General features: G+C 41.4%; 1 protein-coding gene across 1 annotated transcript; it reads right to left on the reverse strand.

Moving 5' to 3' along the window:
• Positions 1-3,769: 3,769 nt before the first annotated feature.
• On the reverse strand, positions 3,770-4,395 carry LOC132225076 (zinc finger protein 593-like). The gene has a single exon (XM_059680291.1). It carries the CDS (start codon positions 4,335-4,337, stop codon positions 3,933-3,935), a length of 405 nt encoding a protein of 134 aa, XP_059536274.1. The 5' UTR covers positions 4,338-4,395; the 3' UTR covers positions 3,770-3,932.
• Positions 4,396-21,271: the final 16,876 nt, after the last annotated feature.

Genomic DNA, 21,271 nt, shown 5'->3' on the forward strand with positions numbered 1-21,271 from the left:
GTTCTTTATCATAACATCGAGGGTCTCATTAGATTTCTTGAGGATCTCACTACATTTATCGACAGCTTCTAGACAGTTCTTAAGAGACCTTAAAAGTGTGGTTCTGAATTCAGTATCCTCCATTGACAGTTTTGTCCTGTTTCTTTGTCTCCGCATTTTTTATGCTTTCTTGGTGCACCCCCTAGTGGTCTTTGTGCCCAGTCTTGTTGTAGTTAAGCCTTGATTGTTGTTGGCAATACTGGGGGTGATTTGACCTCCAGGCTAACTGGCTATGAGAGTCTGCTGTGTCTGCAGTGGGATGGCTTCTGTGCTGGATCTCTAGGGCGGTGCTAATCTAGCATTTGCCTGAGGCTATCTGGCAAATGGCTCTGAGCAGGGCTTGGGCAGGGCGGGTCCCTGGGGATCTACAGGGCAGGCCGGAGCGGGCAGTTATGGCTGCTCTCAGTTCTGTCCCTTGGGGCTCTCCCTCACAGAGTCCCAGCAACCGCTGCAAACCTCAGAGAGAAAGCTGCCTTCGAGTTCCGACCGAAGCCAGACAGTCCCGCTTCTCCCGTTTGAGTCTGGGTCCCCAGAGACTCGCCCGGATCTGGAGCTCAGAGTCTGAAACTCCCTCCTGATTGAAAACAACAACCGCGCCCTCTGCCACCAGCCTGCTCTGCACGCACTCCGCACCTGAGTATTTCACTTCAGCACTGCGCCTCCTCTGAGTCTGGGTATGATATTCTCTTTCCTCCTAGTTGTAGAATTTTCACTCAGCCAGCCTTCCTGTGGTTCTGGATGATGTCCGTTCCGTAGTTTAGTTGTTTTTTGAAGTGGTTGTTCGAGGCAGCAATCTCCGGCGTTAACCTATGCCGCCATCTTGGTTTCTCTCCAACATTTTTCATTATATATTTTATATTTCCCCCAGATTTACTGAGATATAATTGACACATAACATTGCATAAGTTTATGGTATACAATGTGTTTATTTAATACATTTACATATTGTGAAATGATTTCCACCATAACATTAGTTAGCACCTTCATTCTGTCACACAATTATTTCTTCTTTGTGGTGAGAACATTTAGTATCTAACCTTTTTGCAACATTCAACTGTATTATACAGTTTTTGCCATAATTACCATGCTGCAATTAGATTCCCAGAAATTGTTAATCTTATAACTGTAAGTTGATACCCTTTGACCAATACCTCCGCATTTCTTCCACCTCCCCACCCCCTGGTAACAACTCTGTTTCTCTGAGTTGGGCTTTTTTTAGAGTCCACATATAAGGGATATTATATAGTATTTGTCTTTCTCTGTTTGACTTATTTCACTTAGCATAATGCCCTCAAAGTTCATCCAAGTTGTTGAATATGGCAGGTTTTCCATCTTTATCATGCCTGAATGTCTGCATTATATTCCTCTGTGGTGTGTGTGTGTGTGTGTGTGTGTGTGTGTGTGTGTGTGTGTGTGTTTGTGTGTGTGTGTGTGTGTGTGTGTATCATCTTCTATATCCTTTCATCCATTGGTTGACACATAGGTTGTTCCCATATCTTGGCTATTATGAATAATGCTGCAATGAATATGGGAGTGCTGATAGCCCTTCAAGATAGCGATTTTTATTTCCTTTAGATATACACCCAGAGGTGGGATTGCTGGGTCATGTAGTAGTTATATTTTGAATTTTTTGAGGAACCTCCATACTGTTTTCCATATTGGCTTCTATGTGTGCTATAATGTCTTTCAGGCCAATGGAGGGAATATAGACAGCAGCCAAATGATCATACCAGTGGAAAATAGAATGTGTACTGATCCCATTACCAGATACCACAGGGGCAACAAGCTTAAAGCCAGAAAGACAGATATTTAGTATAAATTGTTATGGGGAGGTCTTCCCCTTCTATAAAAATAACACTTCTGGCCTGATCCTTAGATGTTAATGTGGCTGAAGCTTTAGGAACTTGACATTGTTGTGAATACCATACATGATGCCCAGAGGAGGCAGCATGTCAGGTATGAGGCGGTAGACTGGGGATCGGATATGCCAGACCAGGATGCCCACCTTCTCCCCACTTTTAATGGTGTGTGTATCATTCCAGATACAATATGTTTCAACTGGTCCAGCGTGCAGCAGGACAGTAGGATCCCAGTGGTCATTGAGAAGTTCCCCCTCACCCAGGGGTGTGAAGTAAATCACCCATCCTGGTGGGACATCCTGTTGCAAATTCCAGTAAAAAATGCCTTTCCCAGGCATGATGGGCTTGGTGTTTTCAGCGGTATAGCACATTGACCCACAATGAGAGTCAGAGCCATGGTCGTCTCTTGCAACTTCCATGCCTTTATATACCTTCATGATGTTTGGTGTTTCCACTGCAGTCCCCGGCCTGGCATATGGACCTACTGGGTGATTATTCAAATACAGGGGTAGGCAAAAGTAGCTTTACAGTTTTTCGTATGGAAAAAGATATGCAGGTTATAAGTATTACAATAGTTTTATTAAATAACACTGTGTTTTGCATACCACAACTGTAAACTTACTTTTGCCCACCCCTGTATATTAAAGCCTAGGGTGGTACTTTTGTAATGTTTTACTTTTTAGTAATGTAATCTGGGGCTTTAATAGTCCATTCTTCCTTTTTGCCAACCCTGCTGCTTGTGGGTTATGGGGGAGATGGAACCTTCATTCATTGTCCTGTTCTTTTGCATAGTCTTACATACCATAACCTTTGAAATGTGATATCCCCCCTCCAATTACTATCTATTTGACAAGGGTAACCATATGTGATACCCAGATTCTCTAATCCCCCAGTGGTGGCAATATGGTATTCGAGACTGCAGGGGAAAGCTTGGGTTAAACCAGGCATGGTGTCTACACAAACCAAGGCATATTTACAACCCTCACAGGGAGAAGGATCAATATAATCAATTTGCTAATCCCATGTCGCTTGGGAATAGTAGAGAACGAGCTATGTCTATACTAATATATGCTATAGTATTGCTAACGTAAGAGACAGTCAAGCCTATACATAATTTTTGTGAGTTTCTTTGAGTCAAACTGTCTATGATTGCGAGGAAGCAAATCTCAAAGGATTGAAATTATGCTCCGGAAAATGGCAGTTTTGCACCTTATTTTATACATTAGAATCAAAAGAGAAAACACAAGTTGGTTGCATGAAAATCGTTGGTGATAGATTAGGGAGGTGAGAGAAAGCAAAGTGGGGAAATCTCTGGGATGGGATAAAAAGTAAAATGATAGACACATACATCTTTTACATAGGTGGCTGCAAGATAGTTAATAATCAACAATTAACTCAATAACAGTGAAGGGTTTTGTGGTCTCTGCTCTGTGCTTTGAGGTGTCTGGAAAAAGAAAATTACTTTGACATTCCAATGGTATGTTTTTTGTAGATGCAAAAAGATAATAGAAAAGGTCAATTAAGGTGAAAATTGACCATTGTCAGAGAAGATTCTAGCCTAGGACATGACTACCTGCCATAAACTGCTTTTAGTTCGAAAGTTTTAATTTCAGACCATCCTATGTGGTTACTTTAGGTCTCTGAGTTTGCAAGACCATCACGTAGGCCTTCCCTGAGCTTGTTAAGTTTAGTATGTGGCCCTTTTCGTCCACAGCATGGATGAAGCTTGAAAACATTCTGCTAAGCAAAACAAGCCAGTTTTAAAAGACAACATATTATATAATTCCATTCATATGAAATGTCCAGAATAGGAAAATCTATAGAGACCAAAAGTAGATTAGTATTTTCTTTTTTTTTTTATTAATTAAATCTTTTTTTTTTTCTTTATCCAGTTCCTTTATTTGAGCGGAGGGCACCCAGAAGATGCCATCCACTTGCAAACTCAGGGCCAACAAAGGATGGCCCAGTCTCTCCCGGCTTAGCCCTGCGTCACCGTCCATGGGCGGCAGCTCTGCCCCGCACCTGCAGGCCATGTCAGGTAGACGTGTCCATCTCAGGGACCTCAGTGGGTACTTCGGTGGGCACTGCCAGCCGCTGGGGGGGCACATAGGAGCCCATACCCGCTGCCCTCTCAGCCTCTTCCTGAGTGTAGGGCTCCACGCTCAGCTGCTTTAGCCTTTTCTTGTGGTCTTTGGATCGGAGGTGGGTCTTCAGGTTGGCGGAATCGATGAAGTACCTCGAGCAGGCCAGGCAGTGATGCAGGCCGTCCCCCAGCAGGTCCGGGTCTGGCTGGGCACCCGCGTCCGACCGGGGCCGTGGGAGAACCTGGGGCCGCAGCTCTCGGTGGATCTCATCCAGGTCCGGCAGCCGCCGCTTCGCCTTCATCTGGCGGGCCAGGGAGTGCGCCCGGTGCGCGCCTGTTCGGCAGGAGCGACCCATGGCCGGCTGCAGCGGAGCCCGAGGCCGGCGCCGAGGAGGAAGCTCACGTGCAAGCGCGCTTCCGAACTCCAATTAAATCTTTATTGTTCAGATTATTACAGTTCTTCCTCTTTTTTCCCCCCATAACTCCCCTCCACCCAGTTCCCACCCCACCCTCCTCCCTCACTCCCCACCCACTGTCCTCATCCATAGGTGCACGATTTTTGTCCAGTCTCTTCCCGCATTTCCCTCACCCCTTTCCCCCCCAAGAATAGTCAGTCCACTCCCTTTCTATGCTCCTGATTCTATTGTAATCACCAGTTCATTCTTTTCATCAGATTATTCACTTGATTTTCAGATTCACTTGTTAATAGATGTGTACTTGTTGTTCATAATTTGTATCTTTACCTTTTTCTTCTGCTTCCTCTTCTTAAAGGATACCTTTCAGCATTTCATATAATACTGGTTTGGTGGTGATGAACTCCTTTAGCTTTTTCTTATCTGTGAAGCTCTTTATCTGGCCTTCAATTCTGAATGATAGCTTTGCTGGATAAAGTAATCTTGGTTGTAGGTTCTTGGCATTCATCACTTTGAATATTTCTTGCCACTCCCTTCTGGCCTGCAAAGTTTCTGTTGAGAAATCAGCTGACATTCGTATGGGTATTCCCCTGTATATAACTGACTTTCTTTCTCTTGCTGCTTTTAAGATTCTCTCTTTGTCTTTTGCTCTTGGCATTTTAATTATGATGTGCCTTGGTGTGGTCCTCTTTGGATTCCGTTTGTTTGGGGTTCTCTGCACTTCCTGGACTTGTAAGTCTATTTCTTTCACCAGGTGGGGGAAGTTTTCTGTCATTATTTTTTCAAATAGATTTTCAATATCTTGCCCTCTCTCTTCTTCTGGCACCCCTATAATTCGGATGTTGGTACGCTTGAAGCTGTCCCAGAGGCTCCTTACTCTATCTTCGTATTTTTGGATTCTTTTTTCATTTTGCTTTTCCGGTTGGGTGTTTTTTGCTTCTTCGTATTTCAAATCGTTGACTTGATTCTTGCGATCCTCTAGTCTGCTGTTGGGATTCTGTATAATAGTCTTTATTTCAGTCAGTGTACGCTTAATTTCTAGTTGGTCCTTTATCACAACCTCGAGGGTCTCATTAGATTTCTTGTAGGTCTCATTAAGTTTATCGGCAGTTTCTAGAAAATTCTTGAAAAACCTTAAAAGTGTGGTTTTGAACTCTATATCCAGTAGTTTGCTTTCCTCCATTTCTGTCATTTGTGTCCTTTTTCTTTGTCTCCGCATTTTTTTGATGCTTCTCTGCGTTGATAAAGTGGTTTTCTGTGCTAAGTGTCCTCTAGGGCCCAGTGGTTCAGCCTCCCCGATTACCTGAGAAGGACACTCTTGGTGCACCCCCTTGTGGTCTTTGTGCACAGTCTTGTTGTAGTTAAGCCTTGGTTGTTGTAGGTAACACTGGGAGCAATTGACCTCCAGGCCAATTGGCTGTGAGAATCAGTTTTGTCTGCAGTGGGAGAACTTCTGTGCTGGAGACACCCCTCTGGGGCAAGAATTGCTTCGATGGGGCTTTGGTGCTCACTGAGTCTGCCCCCTGAGTGTGTCCTTTATTGTTCCACGGAGCTGCAAAGTGGATGCTCCCACTCTGACCTCTGGGCTTCCTGGCTCCTGGATCTCTAGGGAGGTGCTAATCTAGCCTTTGCCTTAGGCTATCCAGCAAAAGCCTCCCTGCAGGGCTTGGGCGGGGCGGTTCCCACAGGATCAACAGGGCGGGGCTAGCAGTTATGGCTGCTCTCAGAGGCTCCGCTTCTCAGTGTTGGCAATTGCTGCAAGCCCTACCGAGAGAAACCTGCCCTCGAGTTCTGACCGACGACAGACAGTTCCGCTTCTCCCATATGAGTCTGGGTCCCCAGAGACTCGCCTGGAACTGGAGCTCAGAGGCTGAGACTCCCTCCCGATTGAAAACGACAACCACGCCCTCAGCCACCAGCCCGCTCCCATGCACCTCCGCACCTTAGTATTTTACTTCCGCACTGCGCCTCCTCTGAGTCTCGGTATGCTTTTCTCTTTCCTTCTAGTTGTAGCATTTCCTCTCAGCCAGCCTTCCTGTGGTCTGGATGATGTCCCTTCCGTCTTTTAGTTGTATTTTTGAAGTGGTTTTTTGAGGCAGCAAACTCCGGTGTTTACCTATGCCGCCATCTTGGTTTCTCCCTAGTATTTTCTTAAGGATTGGGAGAGGATTGGAGTGAGGGGGAGTGACAGCTAAATTGTACAGGGTTTCTTTTTGAGGTGATAAAAATGTTCTGAAATTGACTGTGGTGGTGGTTGCACATATATCTGAATATACTGAAAATCATTGAGTTATATACTTTAAATGGGTTAATAGTATGGTATGTGAAGTATAAATCAAAAAACCTTTTTTTAAAAAAATATATTTTATTGACTTTTTACAGAGAGGAAGGGAAAGAGATAGAGAGTTAGAAACATCGGTGGGAGAGAAACATCGATCAGCCGCCTCCTGCACATCTCCTACCGGGGATGTGCCCGCAACCCAGGTACATGCCCTTGACCGGAATCGAACCTGGGACCCTTCAGTCCACAGGCCGACGCTCCATCCACTGAGCCAAACCGGTTTCGGCTCAAAAAAACTTTTTAAAAAGAGTATGACCTGACTCATGGAGAGTGGCATCTGCAAGATGTCAGAATAGGAAGCCCAGAACCTCCTTACCCCACAGAAACACCAATTTAACAACAGTTGCCTTTGTAAGAAGTCAAGAAACCAGTTAAATGGTTCCTGCATCACAGGCAAGCATGAGGCCAACTGAATCAAAGCCTTTTAGAAAAATTTTTTATAGCATTCACTCACTACGGACCCTCTTCCCAGCATAGTAGGCATGGTCGGAGAAAATTTCCAACTCCCTGCTTCTCCCTGGGGAGAGAAAGATAAGAGTAGAACATACAGCCAACGTTCTGACTAATGGGGCAAACTGAGGAGACTGGTTTTTGTCTTACCTGAATTTGATCTCTGACAAGAATTAGGTGCCAGGTTGGGAGCCTCTGAGAACAAAGATCGACATGCACCAGAGTCTGTAGTACCTTAAATACACACGAGATGGGGCTCCAGTAATGTGGTTTAGTGGAGATCCAGCTAGGTTGCAGTAGCGCAGACACCAAAAGGAAGCATATGAATAGAAACTGACAAATCTCTTCAATTAGGCAATTACACACAGAAGCCCTAGACAACACATTGCCAGAAAAAGCTTTAGAGGTCTCCTGAATCTCTAGCTGGGTGATTAGAGAAAGTCTTCCATGTACCAAACCAAACCACAAAGACTGGGAGAGGTAGCTGATTTTTCAATTGGCAAAGTTCCAACAGAATATAACAGAGTACACAAAGAAACAGGGAAACATGACCTAATCAAAGGAACAAATTAAAAAACCTGAAACCAACCCTAAAGAAACAGATATATATATATATATATATATATATGAATTACCAAACATTAAATTCAACATAACTGCCACAAGTATGCTTTATGAATTCAAGGAGATCACGGATGGACAACTAAACAAAATCAGAAAAATATGCATAAAGCAAAATAGAATATCAACCTAGTTATAAATTATGAATAAGAAACAAATCAAATTCAGGAACTGAAGAATATAATTACAGAACTGAAAAATTCACAAGAGGGGTATCATAGTAGACTTAGAAGAATTAGTGAACTTGAAGAAGGGCTTCAAAATAGTTAAGGCATAGGAAAAAATAAAGGAAAAAAATAATGAAAAAAGGGAACAGAGTGAGGGGACATCAATGGGAGGAACAATATGTACATGAAGAGAAGAGAATAAAAGGACAGAGAACTATTTGAAGAACTAATGGTATAAAACTTCCCAAATCTTAGGATAAATGGACATACAAATTCAAGAAGCTCAAAAACCCCAACTAGGAAAAATATAAAGAGACCTACACCAAGACACATTTAATCAAATTGTCAAAAGTCACAGACAAAGCCCTGCTGGTGTGTTTCAGTGGTTGAGCATCAACCCATGAACCCAGAGGTCACAGGTTTGATTCCTGGTTGGGACACGTGCCAGGGTTGTAGGCTCGGTCCTCAGTAGGGGGCATACAGGAGGCAGCGGACCGATGTTCCTTTCTCATCGACGTTTTTATCCCTCCCCCTCCTCTCCAAAATAAATAAAAACATTTTTAAAAAGTCATAGACATAGGAGCAGTCTTAAAAGCAACAAGAGAAGAACAAGTCGTCACACATAGTGAGCTCCTATTAAATTATCAGCAGACTATATTTCCTATGCTGTATATATACCATACAGAGATGTAAATTACAACATAACAAATATAGTCAATAATGTTATAATAACTATGTATGCTGCCAGATGGGTACTGGAAATATCAGGGGGGAACACCTTATAAAGTATATGATTATCTAACCACCATGCTGTATAACTGATACTAATACAGAATAATATTGAATATAAACTATAAATGAAAAAGTTAAAAAAACATTAAAAAATTATCAGCAGATTTCTCAGCAAAAACATTGCTGGCGAGAAGGACATGGGATGATATGATATATTTAATGGGTTGAAACAAAAAAAAACCTGCTATCCAAGAAAAAAAGGTTAAAGGGAAAATATATTAAAATAATTATAGCTACAAATTTTGTTAATGGATACACAATGTAAAAATATGTAAATCAGGTCATCAAAACATAAAGTTGGGGGTAGTAAAAGGGTTGAGTTTGTATGCAATTGAGTTATGTTATCAGATTAAAATACTTAAAACTGTAAGATGTTTTATGTAAGCACCATAGCAATAACCAGATAAAATCTTGCAGTAGACACACAAAAGATAAAGAGAAGGGAATCAATACATAGCACTATGAATGATCATTAATTCACAACGGATGACAACAGCAGAGAAATAAAGAAACTAAACAATCAGAAACAAATGTCTATTACTGTATGACATATAGAAGATGTGTGTGTGTGTGTGTGTGTGTGTGTGTGTGTAATGGAATATTATTTAGCCTAAGAAAAAAAGGACATACTGCCATTTGCAACAACACTGATGAGCCTAGAGGACGTTATGCTCAGTGAGATTTGTCAGACAGTGAAGGTAAAATGTTGTATGGTCTCACTTATATATGAATCTAATGGGGGAAAAATCCTCATAGAAACGAAGAGTAGAAATGTGGTTACCAGGGGCTTAGGAGTGGGGTAGTTGAGGACATACTGATCAAAGAGTATAAGCCTTCAGTTATAGATGAATAATCTCTGAGGATCTACTGTACTAGTATATACAGATGGTGATTACAATCATACTACTGTGTTGTATGTTTGAAATTTGCTAATAGAGTAGACCTTAAGTAATCTTAACCATACAAAAAAAGATAATTATATGAGGTGATGAATGTGATAATTAACCTGTTTTTGACAATTATTTCAAAAATTACACATATGTAAAGTCATCACATTGTACATTTTAAATATATATAATTTAATTGTTAATTCTACCTCAATAAAAGGTATATTTTATTTTATTTTTTTAATATATTTTTATTTCAGAGAGGAAGGAAGGGGGAGAGAGAGATAGAAACATGAATGATGAGAGATAATCGATTGACTGCCTCCTGACACCCCCTACTGGGATTGAGCCCACAATCCAGGCATGTGCCCTTGACTGGTATCAAATCTGGGACCCTTCAATCCGCAGGCCAACACTCTATCCACTGAGCCTTACCAGCTAGGGCTCAGTAAACCTGATTTTAAAAATCTAAAATTTAAGGAATTCAGAGAAAGCAATACTAACAGGAAAGTTTATAGTGGTAATTGCTTAGATTAAAAAAGTAGAAAGACCTCAAATCACCAACCTAACTTTACATCTCAGGGAATTAGGAAAAAATCAATCTAAGTCCAAAATTAGAATAAGGAAATATATAATAAAGATTAAAACAGATTTATGAAATAGAGAGTGGAAAAAAAATCAATGAAACCAAAAGTTGGTTTATGAAAACATTGAAAAAATTGGCAAACCCTTACCTAGACTAAGAAAAAAAAAGAGAGAACACTCAAATACCTAAAATTGAAAATGAAAGAGGGGGCAGTTGATGTCACAGCAATAAAAGGATTATAAGAGACTACATGAACAATTATATAATAACAAATTTCATATCCTAGAAGAAATATATCCTGGAAACCTACAACCTACCAAGACTGAATCATGTAGAAATTAAAAAAAAAAAATGAACAGAACTATAACTAGTAATTAGGTTATAATTGTAATAAAAAGCCTCCCAAGCGGAGACATCAACCAAAGGACTTATATGCAAGCATATAGGCCTAACCAATGGACACAGACAACAGGGGGTTCAGGGCATGAGTGGGGGGAATGGGGGGTAATGTGGGGATAAGGACACATATGTAATATTCAATAAAAAATAAAAATAAAATAAAATTGCTTTTAGGAAATAAAAAGCCTTCCCCAACCCAAAAGCCAAAGACCAGATAGTTTTACTGGGAATTCTACCAAACATTTAAAAAATAATTAATCCATTTCTCAAATTCTTTTAAAAAATCGAGGAGGAGGAAACAATTGCAAACTCATTTTGTAAGGCCAATATTACTCTGATACCAAAACTAAGCAAAGACACAGAATTACATACTAATATATTTGGTGAATATTAATGCAAAAATGCTCAATGAAATCCTAGCAAACCAAATTCAGCAGCATATTAAAAGGATTATACACCATGACCAAGTTGGATTTATACCTGGAAATAAAAGATGGTTCAATATATGAAAATCACTGTAATATACTACATTAACAGAATGAAGGACAAAAGCACATGATCATCTCAATAGATGCAGACAAAGCATTAATAAAATTCAATTCACCTAACCAATGGACACAGATAGGGGGAGGGGTGTGTGTGAGGGCATGAGTGGGGGAGCAATGGGGGCATAAGGACACATATGTAATATATTAATAAAGAAAAAAATAAAATAAATAAAATTCAACAGCCTTCCATGATGAAAACACCCAGCAAACTAGAAATAGAAGGAAACTACCTGAAGGCAATAAAAGCTATGTATGAAAAGCCCACAACTAAAATACTGGTTACACAATGGTGAAATACTTAGAGCTTTTCCTCTAAGATCAAAGTATCTGATGCCCACTCTCACCCTGCTATTCGAAATATACTGAAAGTTCTAGACAGAGCATTTGACAAGTACAAGAAAGAAAAGGCATCCAAATGGGAAAGGAAGAAATAAAATGACCTCTGTTCACAATTGACATGATCTTATATGTAGAAAACCTTAAAAATCCCCCATGTAAACCTACTAAAACTAATAAATGATTTTAGCAAAGATGTAGGATACAAAATCAACAAATATCAGTTGCATTTCTATACACTGCCAATAACAATTTGAAAAGGAAATTAAGCAATGTCATTTTGGGGTATATATCTAAAAGAATTGCAACCAAGGTCTTGAAAACATACCTGCTCTTCCACGTTCATTGCTGTAGTGTTCACAATAGCCAAGATATGGGAGCAACCTAAGTGTCTGTTGATAAATGAACGGACAAAGAATATTATATACATATAATATTCAGTCTTAAAAAGAAGGAAATCATGCCATTGCAACAACATGGATGAACCTGGAGGACATTTTAAGTGAAATAAGCTAAACAAAAAAGGACAAATACTGCATTATCTCACTTATATGTGGAATCTTAAAACGTCAAACTCATAAAAGCAGAGAATAGATTAGTAGTTGATAAGGATGGGGTTGGGGAAATGTTGGTCAAAGGGTACAAACTTTTCAGTTATGTAGGATGCATAAGTTCTGGAGATCTCATTTACAACATAATCACTATAGGTTGCAATACCGTATTGCATTATTAAAATTTGCTAAAAGAGTAGATCTTAAGTGCTCTCACCACAAACAAAAGAAAATAGTAACTGTATGAGGTGATGGATATGTGAATTAGCTTGATTTGTGGGTAATCATTTCACGATGTATACGTATATCAAAACACCATAGTGTATACCTTAAATATATATAATTTCTATTTGTTAATTATACCTCCAAAAGTTGGGAAAATAAAGTAGCCATATATTAAAATAGGTTCTAAATTAAGTTCATTCTTTTGTTTTTAATATCATACTTTATTTAACTCTATATCTAAAATATTATGTTTAATTTAAAAAAATTGAGTTAAAGAATGATGCTAGACACCAAAGCCTTTAGGATCACTACATTTTTGTTTAAGGAAACAAATAGAGATGATAAAAATTAAAATCAATTTTCAATTTCTGCTACTGAGATTGCAAGATTTAAAAGTTCAAAGAAAAATATGGATAAAGTGATCAGTGTCAAATGTCTACATCAAATATTGAATTATACTCAATAAACTGCAGCCATGAAATGTATAGAAAATTTAGTGAAAAATTTTCATATACTTTGAGGCCCAAATACTAATTTATCAGCAAATAATGTGAGTCTTGAACTTGAATTCCATGTTTAAAGGCCTTTCTTAAAATTACATCTTAAAATTACTCAATAAAAATATTTAAAGTTTTAAACTGTAACCATGTAAAGGTATAAATTATATCTGTAGACTTAGTCACTGAAAACATTTTAGTGGTCTCTTTTTACTGGAACAATTGGTTGCAGACATTCAATTATCTAGGAGGCATAAAATATTCTGCTTGTAATTATTAATTTAAATTAATATTTATTTTAATTTTTAAAATTTAATCACTTATTGAATTTATTGGGGTGACATTGGTTAATAAAATTATAGGTTTCAGGTATACAATTCTATAATACATCATCTGTATATCATATTGTGTTTACCACCCCAAATCAAGTCTCTTTCATCGCCATTTATACCCCTTTACCCTCTTCTACCTCCCCCCACTCCCATTTTACTCTGGTAATCACCATACTGTTGTCTGTCTGTGACAGTTTTTTTTGTTATTGTTGTTAATTCCTTCATCTTTTTCATCCAGCCCCCAACCCATCTTCCCACTGACAGCTGTAAGTCTGTTTTTTGTATTTATGAGTCTGTTTCTATTTGTTTGAGGACAACATGAAACTCCAGAGTAATTAGAAGGAAGAAAATAATAAAAATCAGAGCAGAAATAAATGAAATAGAGACTTAAAAAAAAGAAAAACAATACAAGCCCTAACCGGTTTGGCTCAGTGGATAGAGCGTCAGCCTGCGGACTGAAGGGTCCCAGGTTCGATTCCGGTCAAGGGCATGTACCTTGGTTGCGGGCACATCCCCAGTGGGGAGTGTGCAGGAGGCAGCTGATCGATGTTTCTCTCTCATCGATGTTTCTAACTCTTTATCCCTTTCCCTTCCTCTCTATAAAAAATCAATAAAATACATTTAAAAAAATACAAAAAAAAATCAATGAAACCACGAGCTGGTTCTTTGGAAAGATAAACAAGATTGATGAACCTGTAGCCAGACTCATCAAGAAACAAAGAGAGAGAATCCAAATAAATAAAATCAGAAATGAAAGAGGTGAAATAACAACTGACACCACAGAAATACAAAGGTTTGTAAGCAAATACTATGAACAACTATATGCCAACAAGCTGGACAACCTGGATGAGATGGACAAATTCCTAGAAAAATACAACCTTCCAAAATTGAATCAGGAAGAATCAGAAAACCTGAATAGGCCAATAACTACTGATGAAATTGAAGCAGTAATAAAAAAAATAAAACAAACAAACAAAAACCTCCCATCAAACAAAAGCCCTGTTCTAGATGGTTTCACAGGGGAGTTTTACCAAATATTCAAAGAATTAATACCTATCCTCCTCAAACTATTCCAAAAAATCCAAGAGGAAGGAACACTTCCAAGCTTTTTTTAATGAGACCAGAATTATCCTAATTCCAAAACCAGGTGAAGACACTACAAAGAAAGATAACTACAGGCCAATATTAACATAGATGCTAAAATCCTCAACAAAATATTAGCAAACCAGATCCAGCAATATATTAAAAAGATCATGCCAAGTAGGATTTATTCCAGGCATGCAAGGCTGGTACAATATCAACACTAATAAAAGAGAAAAATGGTAATTGGCATACGAGCTACCCTTTTCATTGGCTAATCAGGGCTATATGCAAATTAACTGCCAACTAAGATTGGCAGTTAACTGCCAACTAAGATTGACAGTTAACTGCCAACTAAGATTGGCAGTTAACTGCCAACAAGATGGCAGTTAATTTGCATATGTAGGCACAATGCAGGGAGGCGAAAGGGAAAGCAGGAAGAAGCCCCCTGCCACTGACAGTGATCGGAAACCCAGGGGGGAGCTAAGAGCTGGGGGCAGGGCTAAGGCGGCCCTGGGGCCGCCTTTGCCCTGCCCCCGAGCCATGATCGGAGAATCAGGCGCCTTTGCCGCCCTGGCCAGTGATAGAAGGAAGTAGGGGTGGAACCAGCAATGGGAGCTGGGCACGGTCGAAGCTGGCAGTCCCAGGAGCTAGGGGTCCCTTGCCTGGGCCTAAAGCGAAGCCCAGGATCGTGGGGCCGCTGCAGCTGTGGGTCCCCGCTGCCCGGGCCGGACGCCTAGGCCAGAGGCGTCAGGCCTGGGCAAGGGGCCGATCCTGCGATTGGAGGGTGATGGGGGTCAACGCCTGAGGGCTCCCAGTATGTGAGAGGGGGCAGGCTGGGCTGAGGGACGCTCCCCCCCCACACACACCCAGTGCACGAATTTCGTGCACCGGGCCCCTAGTTTACAAATAAATATATAAGATATATATTAACAAATTGAAAGACAAAAATCACAGGATCATATCAATAGATACAGAAAAAGCATTCAACAAAATCCAGCATGCATTTTTGACAAAAACTCTCAGGAGTGTGGTAATAGAGAGATCATACCTCAACATAATAAAGACCATATATGACAAACCTACAGCCAACATCATATTCAATGGGCAAAGACTAAAACCATTTCCCCTAAAACAGGAACAAGACAGGGTTGTTTGCTTTCACCACTTTTATTCAACATTAGAGGCCCAGTGGACAAAATTCGTGCAAGGGTAGGGTATCTAGACCTGGCCGGCAATCAGGGCCGATCTGTGGGGCAACCGGCAGGGCAATCGGGGGGTGAGGGGGCTCCCGCTGGCACTGCCTTGGCCGGTCTGGTGCCGCCCGCTTGCCAGCTGCCACCAGTCGTCTCCCTCTGTCGGAAGCGACCAGTGGGGCAATTGGGAGGGGCGATTCTGGCCCATTCACCAGCTGGCCCCATCCCCCCGATCGCCCCACTGGTCACCTCCCTCTGTGGGGCAGCAACTGGCAGGGTGATCAGGGAGGCCCCCACTGGCACCCACATGACTGGCCTGGGGGCTGGGGGCAGCTCCTGCATTGAGCATCTGCCCCCTGGTGGTCAGTGTGCGTTATAGCAACCAGTTATTTCACCAGTCATTCCGCCATTCGGTCAATTTGCACATTAGGCTTTTATTATATAGGATAGTACTAGAAGTCCTAGCCACAGCAATCAGAGAAGAATAAAAAAAGGCATCCAAATTGGAAAGAAGTATATAAAACTGTCATTATTCACAGATGACATGATATTGTACATAAAAAACCTAACGATTCCACCAAAAAACTACTAGCTTTAACAAATGAATTCAGCAATGTAGCAGGATACAAAATTAACACCCAGAAATCAATATCATTTTTATACACCAATAATGAACTCTCAGAAAAAAACTAAAAAGTAATCCCATTGATCATTGCAACAACAACAAAAAATTAAGATACTTAGGGATCAAAATAACCAAAAAGGTAAAAAACCTGTAGTTGGAAAACTAGAATGTCGTAAAATATCAAAAAAGTTATATAGAGAACTGGAAGTATATACCATGTTCATTAAAATGTCCATACTACGCAAAGCAACCTTAAATTCAATGCAATCCCTATTAAAATACCAATGGTATATTTCACAGATCTAGAACAAATACTCCAAAAATTCATACGGAACAAAAAAAGACCCCAAATAGGTGTAGCAATCTTGAGAACAAAGCTGGAGGGATCATAATACCAGATATCAAGTTATACTACAAAGCTACTGTAATCAAAACAACCTGGTACTGAACAAGTACAGGCATATGGATCAATGGAAGGCAGTTTTTTCAATAAATGGTAGGATAATTGGACATGTAAAAAATGAAACTAGAACATCAACTTACACCATACACAAGAATAAACTCAAAATGGATGAAATATTTAAATGTGAGTCATCCTATATAATAAAAGGCTAATATGCAAATTGTCCCCTTGACCAGGAGTTTGATCAGGGGGTGGAGCTGGCTGGCCAACTGGCCACAGCCCCTCCCCCCAGCCAGGCCCACCCATGGTGGCCCCTCACCGCCCCCCTCCCCGATCAGGGGCAGGGCTGGTCTGCCAACCACCCGCGGCCTCTCCCTCTCCAGCCCACCCGGCCTGATTGGCCTGATCGGGACAGGTTAGACAGACCCCACCCATGCACGGATTTGTGCACTGAGCCTCGAAACTATAAAAAATCCTTGAAAGAAGCATAGGCAGCAAAATATCAGACATCTCAGGTAGCAAATTTTTCACTGACACAATGCCTAGGGCAAGAGAAACCAAGGAAAAATTAAACAATTGAGACTACATCAGAATAAAAAGCTTCTGCACAGCAAAAGAAATCAGCATCAAAATGAAAAGGGAACCCACTGTATGGGAGAACATATTTGCCAATGATACATTTGATAAGGGGTTCATGTCCAAAATATGTAAAATATTCATACAACTCAATAAAAGAAAGACAAACAATCCAATCAAAAAGTGGGCAGAACTCCAAAGTTTCCCTCAGGATAGCTGGCACTCTCACATTTTAAATAAAAGAAAAAAAAGTGGGCTGAAGACCTAAATAGACACTTATCCAAAAAGGACCTAAAATTGCCAAGTGACTACTACATTTTATTGGGACTACTGAAACCACCCAAAAGGCACTGGAGGGTGTTGACATGGTGCTAGACATGGAGATTTCCACCCAGATACTCAGATACTTCAGACACATGGCCCTCCACTCCTGATGCCCTAGAAGGGTCTCCCTCAAATGAATTTTTTTCGCCAGAAAGGGCTCCTCATTTCCTCTCCAATAAACCCTAGATTTAATTTTGCCCCTTATAGGAGTACACAGGCAAACCTTTACTGGGAGTTTTGAAAACTCAGAGTTCCTGGCCATTTGATCCCTGGATAGCTGGTCTCTAAACTTCAGGCCCTGAAACTAGCATTATCCCAGTTATAGCCCCTTTCTTCCATCCATCCAGTTGCTACACAGTTGCTATCTAACCCCTCTGCCCCCTTCCCTAACCTTCAGGACTGGCAGCCACCTGAGCCCATATCCTAGGAAATTGGTGGCTCCCTGGGGCTTGTCCCAGCTCCCAGGGACAATTGCTCCTCTACCACTCTGGTGGTCTATTGAGACAATAAAAATGGCCCTGTTAATGCCCTAACCAGTTTGGCTCAGTGGATAGAGTGTCGGTCTGCGGACTAAAAAGTCCCAGGATCGATTCCGGTCAAGGGCATGTACCTTGGTTGCGGGCACATCCCCAGTAGGAGGTGTGCAGGAGGCAGCTGATCGATGTTTCTCTCTCATCGATGTTTCTAACTCTCTATTCTCCCTTCCTCTCTGTAAAAAATCAATAAAATATATTTTAAAAAATTTAAAAAAAGCATCTCCTTAAAAAAAATGGCCCTGTTAAATACTGGGGCCCAAGTCACTGTCATTCCAGGCAATCCCTCTAAATTCCCAAAAGGGGAGCCCTTCTACTTATAAGGCATTGCTAGTGAAATAAGAAAAGGTGTACAAACTCATGTATACTAATAACAGGGTAATATGCTAATTAGACTGGACATCCTTCCAGACATCCTTCCGGACAAAGCCATGGTGGCGGGGGCCGAGGCAGAGGCAGTTAGGGGCTACCAAGCCAGCAGGGGATGGCAGTTAGGGCAGAGGGCAGGCCGGCAGAGTGGTTAGGGGCGATCAGACAGGCAGGCAGGTGAGCGCTTAGGAGCCAGTGGTCCCAGATTGGGAGAGGGATGTCTGACAGCTGGTTTAGGTCTGATCCCACAGGAGTCCTGGAATGGAGAGGGTGCAGGCTGGGCTGAGGGACCCCCCCCCCCATATGCACAAATTTCATGCACCAGGCCTCTAGTTCAGATATAACTATTGAGACCATTCACCACAAACAGCTTCCTATGCCATTGGACCTCCTAGCTCTTTCTTTCCTCCTTATAGGCATGGATGCATTGACACTATGGCACAAGCACAAATCCTTGGCTTTCCTGGTGGGACACCCCAAATGGATGCCAAGGACTCACTCCTCCAGTCAAGATAGTACATACTCCCTAACACGCACTTAAAGAGGGGCTCTGATGCCCTGGCTTGTGTGGCTCAGTTGATTGGGTGTCGTCCCATGCACCGAAAGATCATTGGTCTGATTCCTGGTCAGAGCACATACCCAGGTTGTGGGTTCAATCCCCGGTAAGGGCACATATGGAGAACTGATATCTCTCTTTCTCTCACGCTCTCTCTCTCTCTCTCTCTCTCTCTCACTCAACCCCCGGTAAGAGCACATATGGAGACAACTGATTGATGTTTCTCTCTCTCTCTCTCTCTCTCTCTCTCTCTCCCCCCCCTCACTCCCTCCCTCCCTCTCCCTTCTCTCTCTAAAAATCAATAAAAACATATTTAAAAAATAAAGAGGGGCACTAAAGGCTTACACACTCTGTCATTAACAATTTGCCTGAGTCATTTATGATTTGCTTGAGATAGAATTTATTAAGCTTATAATCTCCCATTTTAATAGCCGATTTGACTGGTACTTAAGCCAGCCACTGATGAATGATGATTCACAATTTACTACCAAAACCTCAAAGCTCATGTTCCCCCAATAAGGCTTTAATGCCTAATATTATAGAACTGACTGGGGACATACAGCAGACCCAGGAAGCATCCTTCATTGTTCTGTTCCGTTTCCAGTGTGGAGGAATTTCAGGCCCAATTTTGCTTTCACTTTTGAATGGGCTCAATATGCAGTTATGCAGCACCCAATGGGATATTTAAACAGCCCTTAAATTGCACATAACCTCTGCTGCCAGGATTTTTAAAACCTTATAGTGGGAAAGGTACTGTTTTGGGCATTATGTTGATGACATTATGCTGAGGGATGCCTCTGAGGAATCAGTATGGGCAGATCTGTACACCCTCACAAACCACTTACACTAACGTGGCTGGGAAATCACCCTTCACAATATCCAAGGCCCAGCATCAAGTTTCTGAGCATCATCTAGCCCTGCAAGGGCCAGAAATCCCCCCATCCATCAATTACCATCAAACCACCCACTACACTGAGACGGACACAATACATACTAGGTCTTTTCAAGTTTTGAAGGCAACACATCCCCAATCTCTCACTAATTCTTCGACCTATGTTCAAAATCACACATAAACCCGCCACCTATCATTAGGGTGAAGCTCAGCAGTACTCTTTGGAAGCTTCCCAGCAAGTAATCCAGCAAGTCCCACCTGGCTCTACAGTAGAGTCCTGACTATGCCTCCTGGAGTCTCTGGACCAAACAGTAGTCTGTCTACCTGACTTCCTATGGGGTTTTGGACTAAATGCCTATCCCCAAAGGTAGCCTGATATACTCCCCTTGAGCATCAACTTTCGTTATCCTATTGGTCTCTTTTAGAAACCAAGGCCTTAACTGGTTCCCACCTGATACTACTCCAGAACCAAGGTCACATAATGCCCTAAATTAGAGCTTCATCCCAAGAGAAGCTCAGCGTGACCATTAATGGCTCCTTGGTAAAATGGAAATGGTATCTTCAGGAGAGGGCTTTGTAAAAGGCCTTTCCAAATTGCAGGAGGATGTGGCTTCACCCATGTTCAGCCTCTTGCCCAAGAGCTTTGAGGACATGATAGTGGCATCCCTGCTTCTTCCTGCTCTGGTACTTGGGGAGTCCCTTGGGAACAACTGTCGGAGATGAACAGGGAGTCAATATTCTTCACTGATGGCAGCACCACCATTGCACCCAATACAGCTCTCTGGAGGGCCACAACATCCCACCTGCCCTCAGGTACCTCTCTAGTTAAGGAGGGCACTCCCAGTTTAGACCAATTGGTGGAACTTGTAGTTGTTCACCTAGCCTTAAGGAAGAGACCTATTATGGATCCACATTTTCACAAACTCCTGGGCTGTTGCTAATGGCCTTTCAGATTGTTGGGTCAATAGCTAAAGGCAATTTCTTCATATAAGTCCCAAGTTTTTATAATTGTTACTCATGTTTCTGCTCACACCAACCACTCTACACCAGAAGCCATTTTCAACAGTATTGTACACTCACTCACTAAGCCCTCCACGCTCTGACTAGTACAGACTCCTTAAGGTATCAACCTTTCATACCAGCTCACAAAATGAGCCCACACAAGCTTGGGTCATTGGGAATTTCATGACTTAATAACTTCAGCTCAAGTGAGGGGACCTACCCTCTGTTCTGAGTCAGCCAAAGTTGTGATAGATGAGTACATTCTCTGCTCCCATACCAAACAATGGAGATAATCCAAATAGGGAGATATCCCCAAGGGATACGCACCATACTCCTGATGGCAGATTAATTTCATGGGCCCACTTCCCCCTTCTGCTTGGGCTTCCAATATGCCATCACAATCATAGATATTTACATGGGACTCCTCTTGATGACTCCTACCAGAATTCCTCTTAAAAACAGGTAATATGTTTTCTTACTAAATTTATTCTTGTTCCCTTTGGACTGAGAGACATTATTGACTCTAACCAGAGTACCTACTTTACCTCTTAGAAGACTCAACTGGGCTCCCTAACAATATTCTTTGAGA

The sequence above is a fragment of the Myotis daubentonii genome, chromosome X (genome assembly GCF_963259705.1).
Source record: "Myotis daubentonii chromosome X, mMyoDau2.1, whole genome shotgun sequence".
Taxonomy (NCBI): Eukaryota; Metazoa; Chordata; class Mammalia; order Chiroptera; family Vespertilionidae; genus Myotis; species Myotis daubentonii.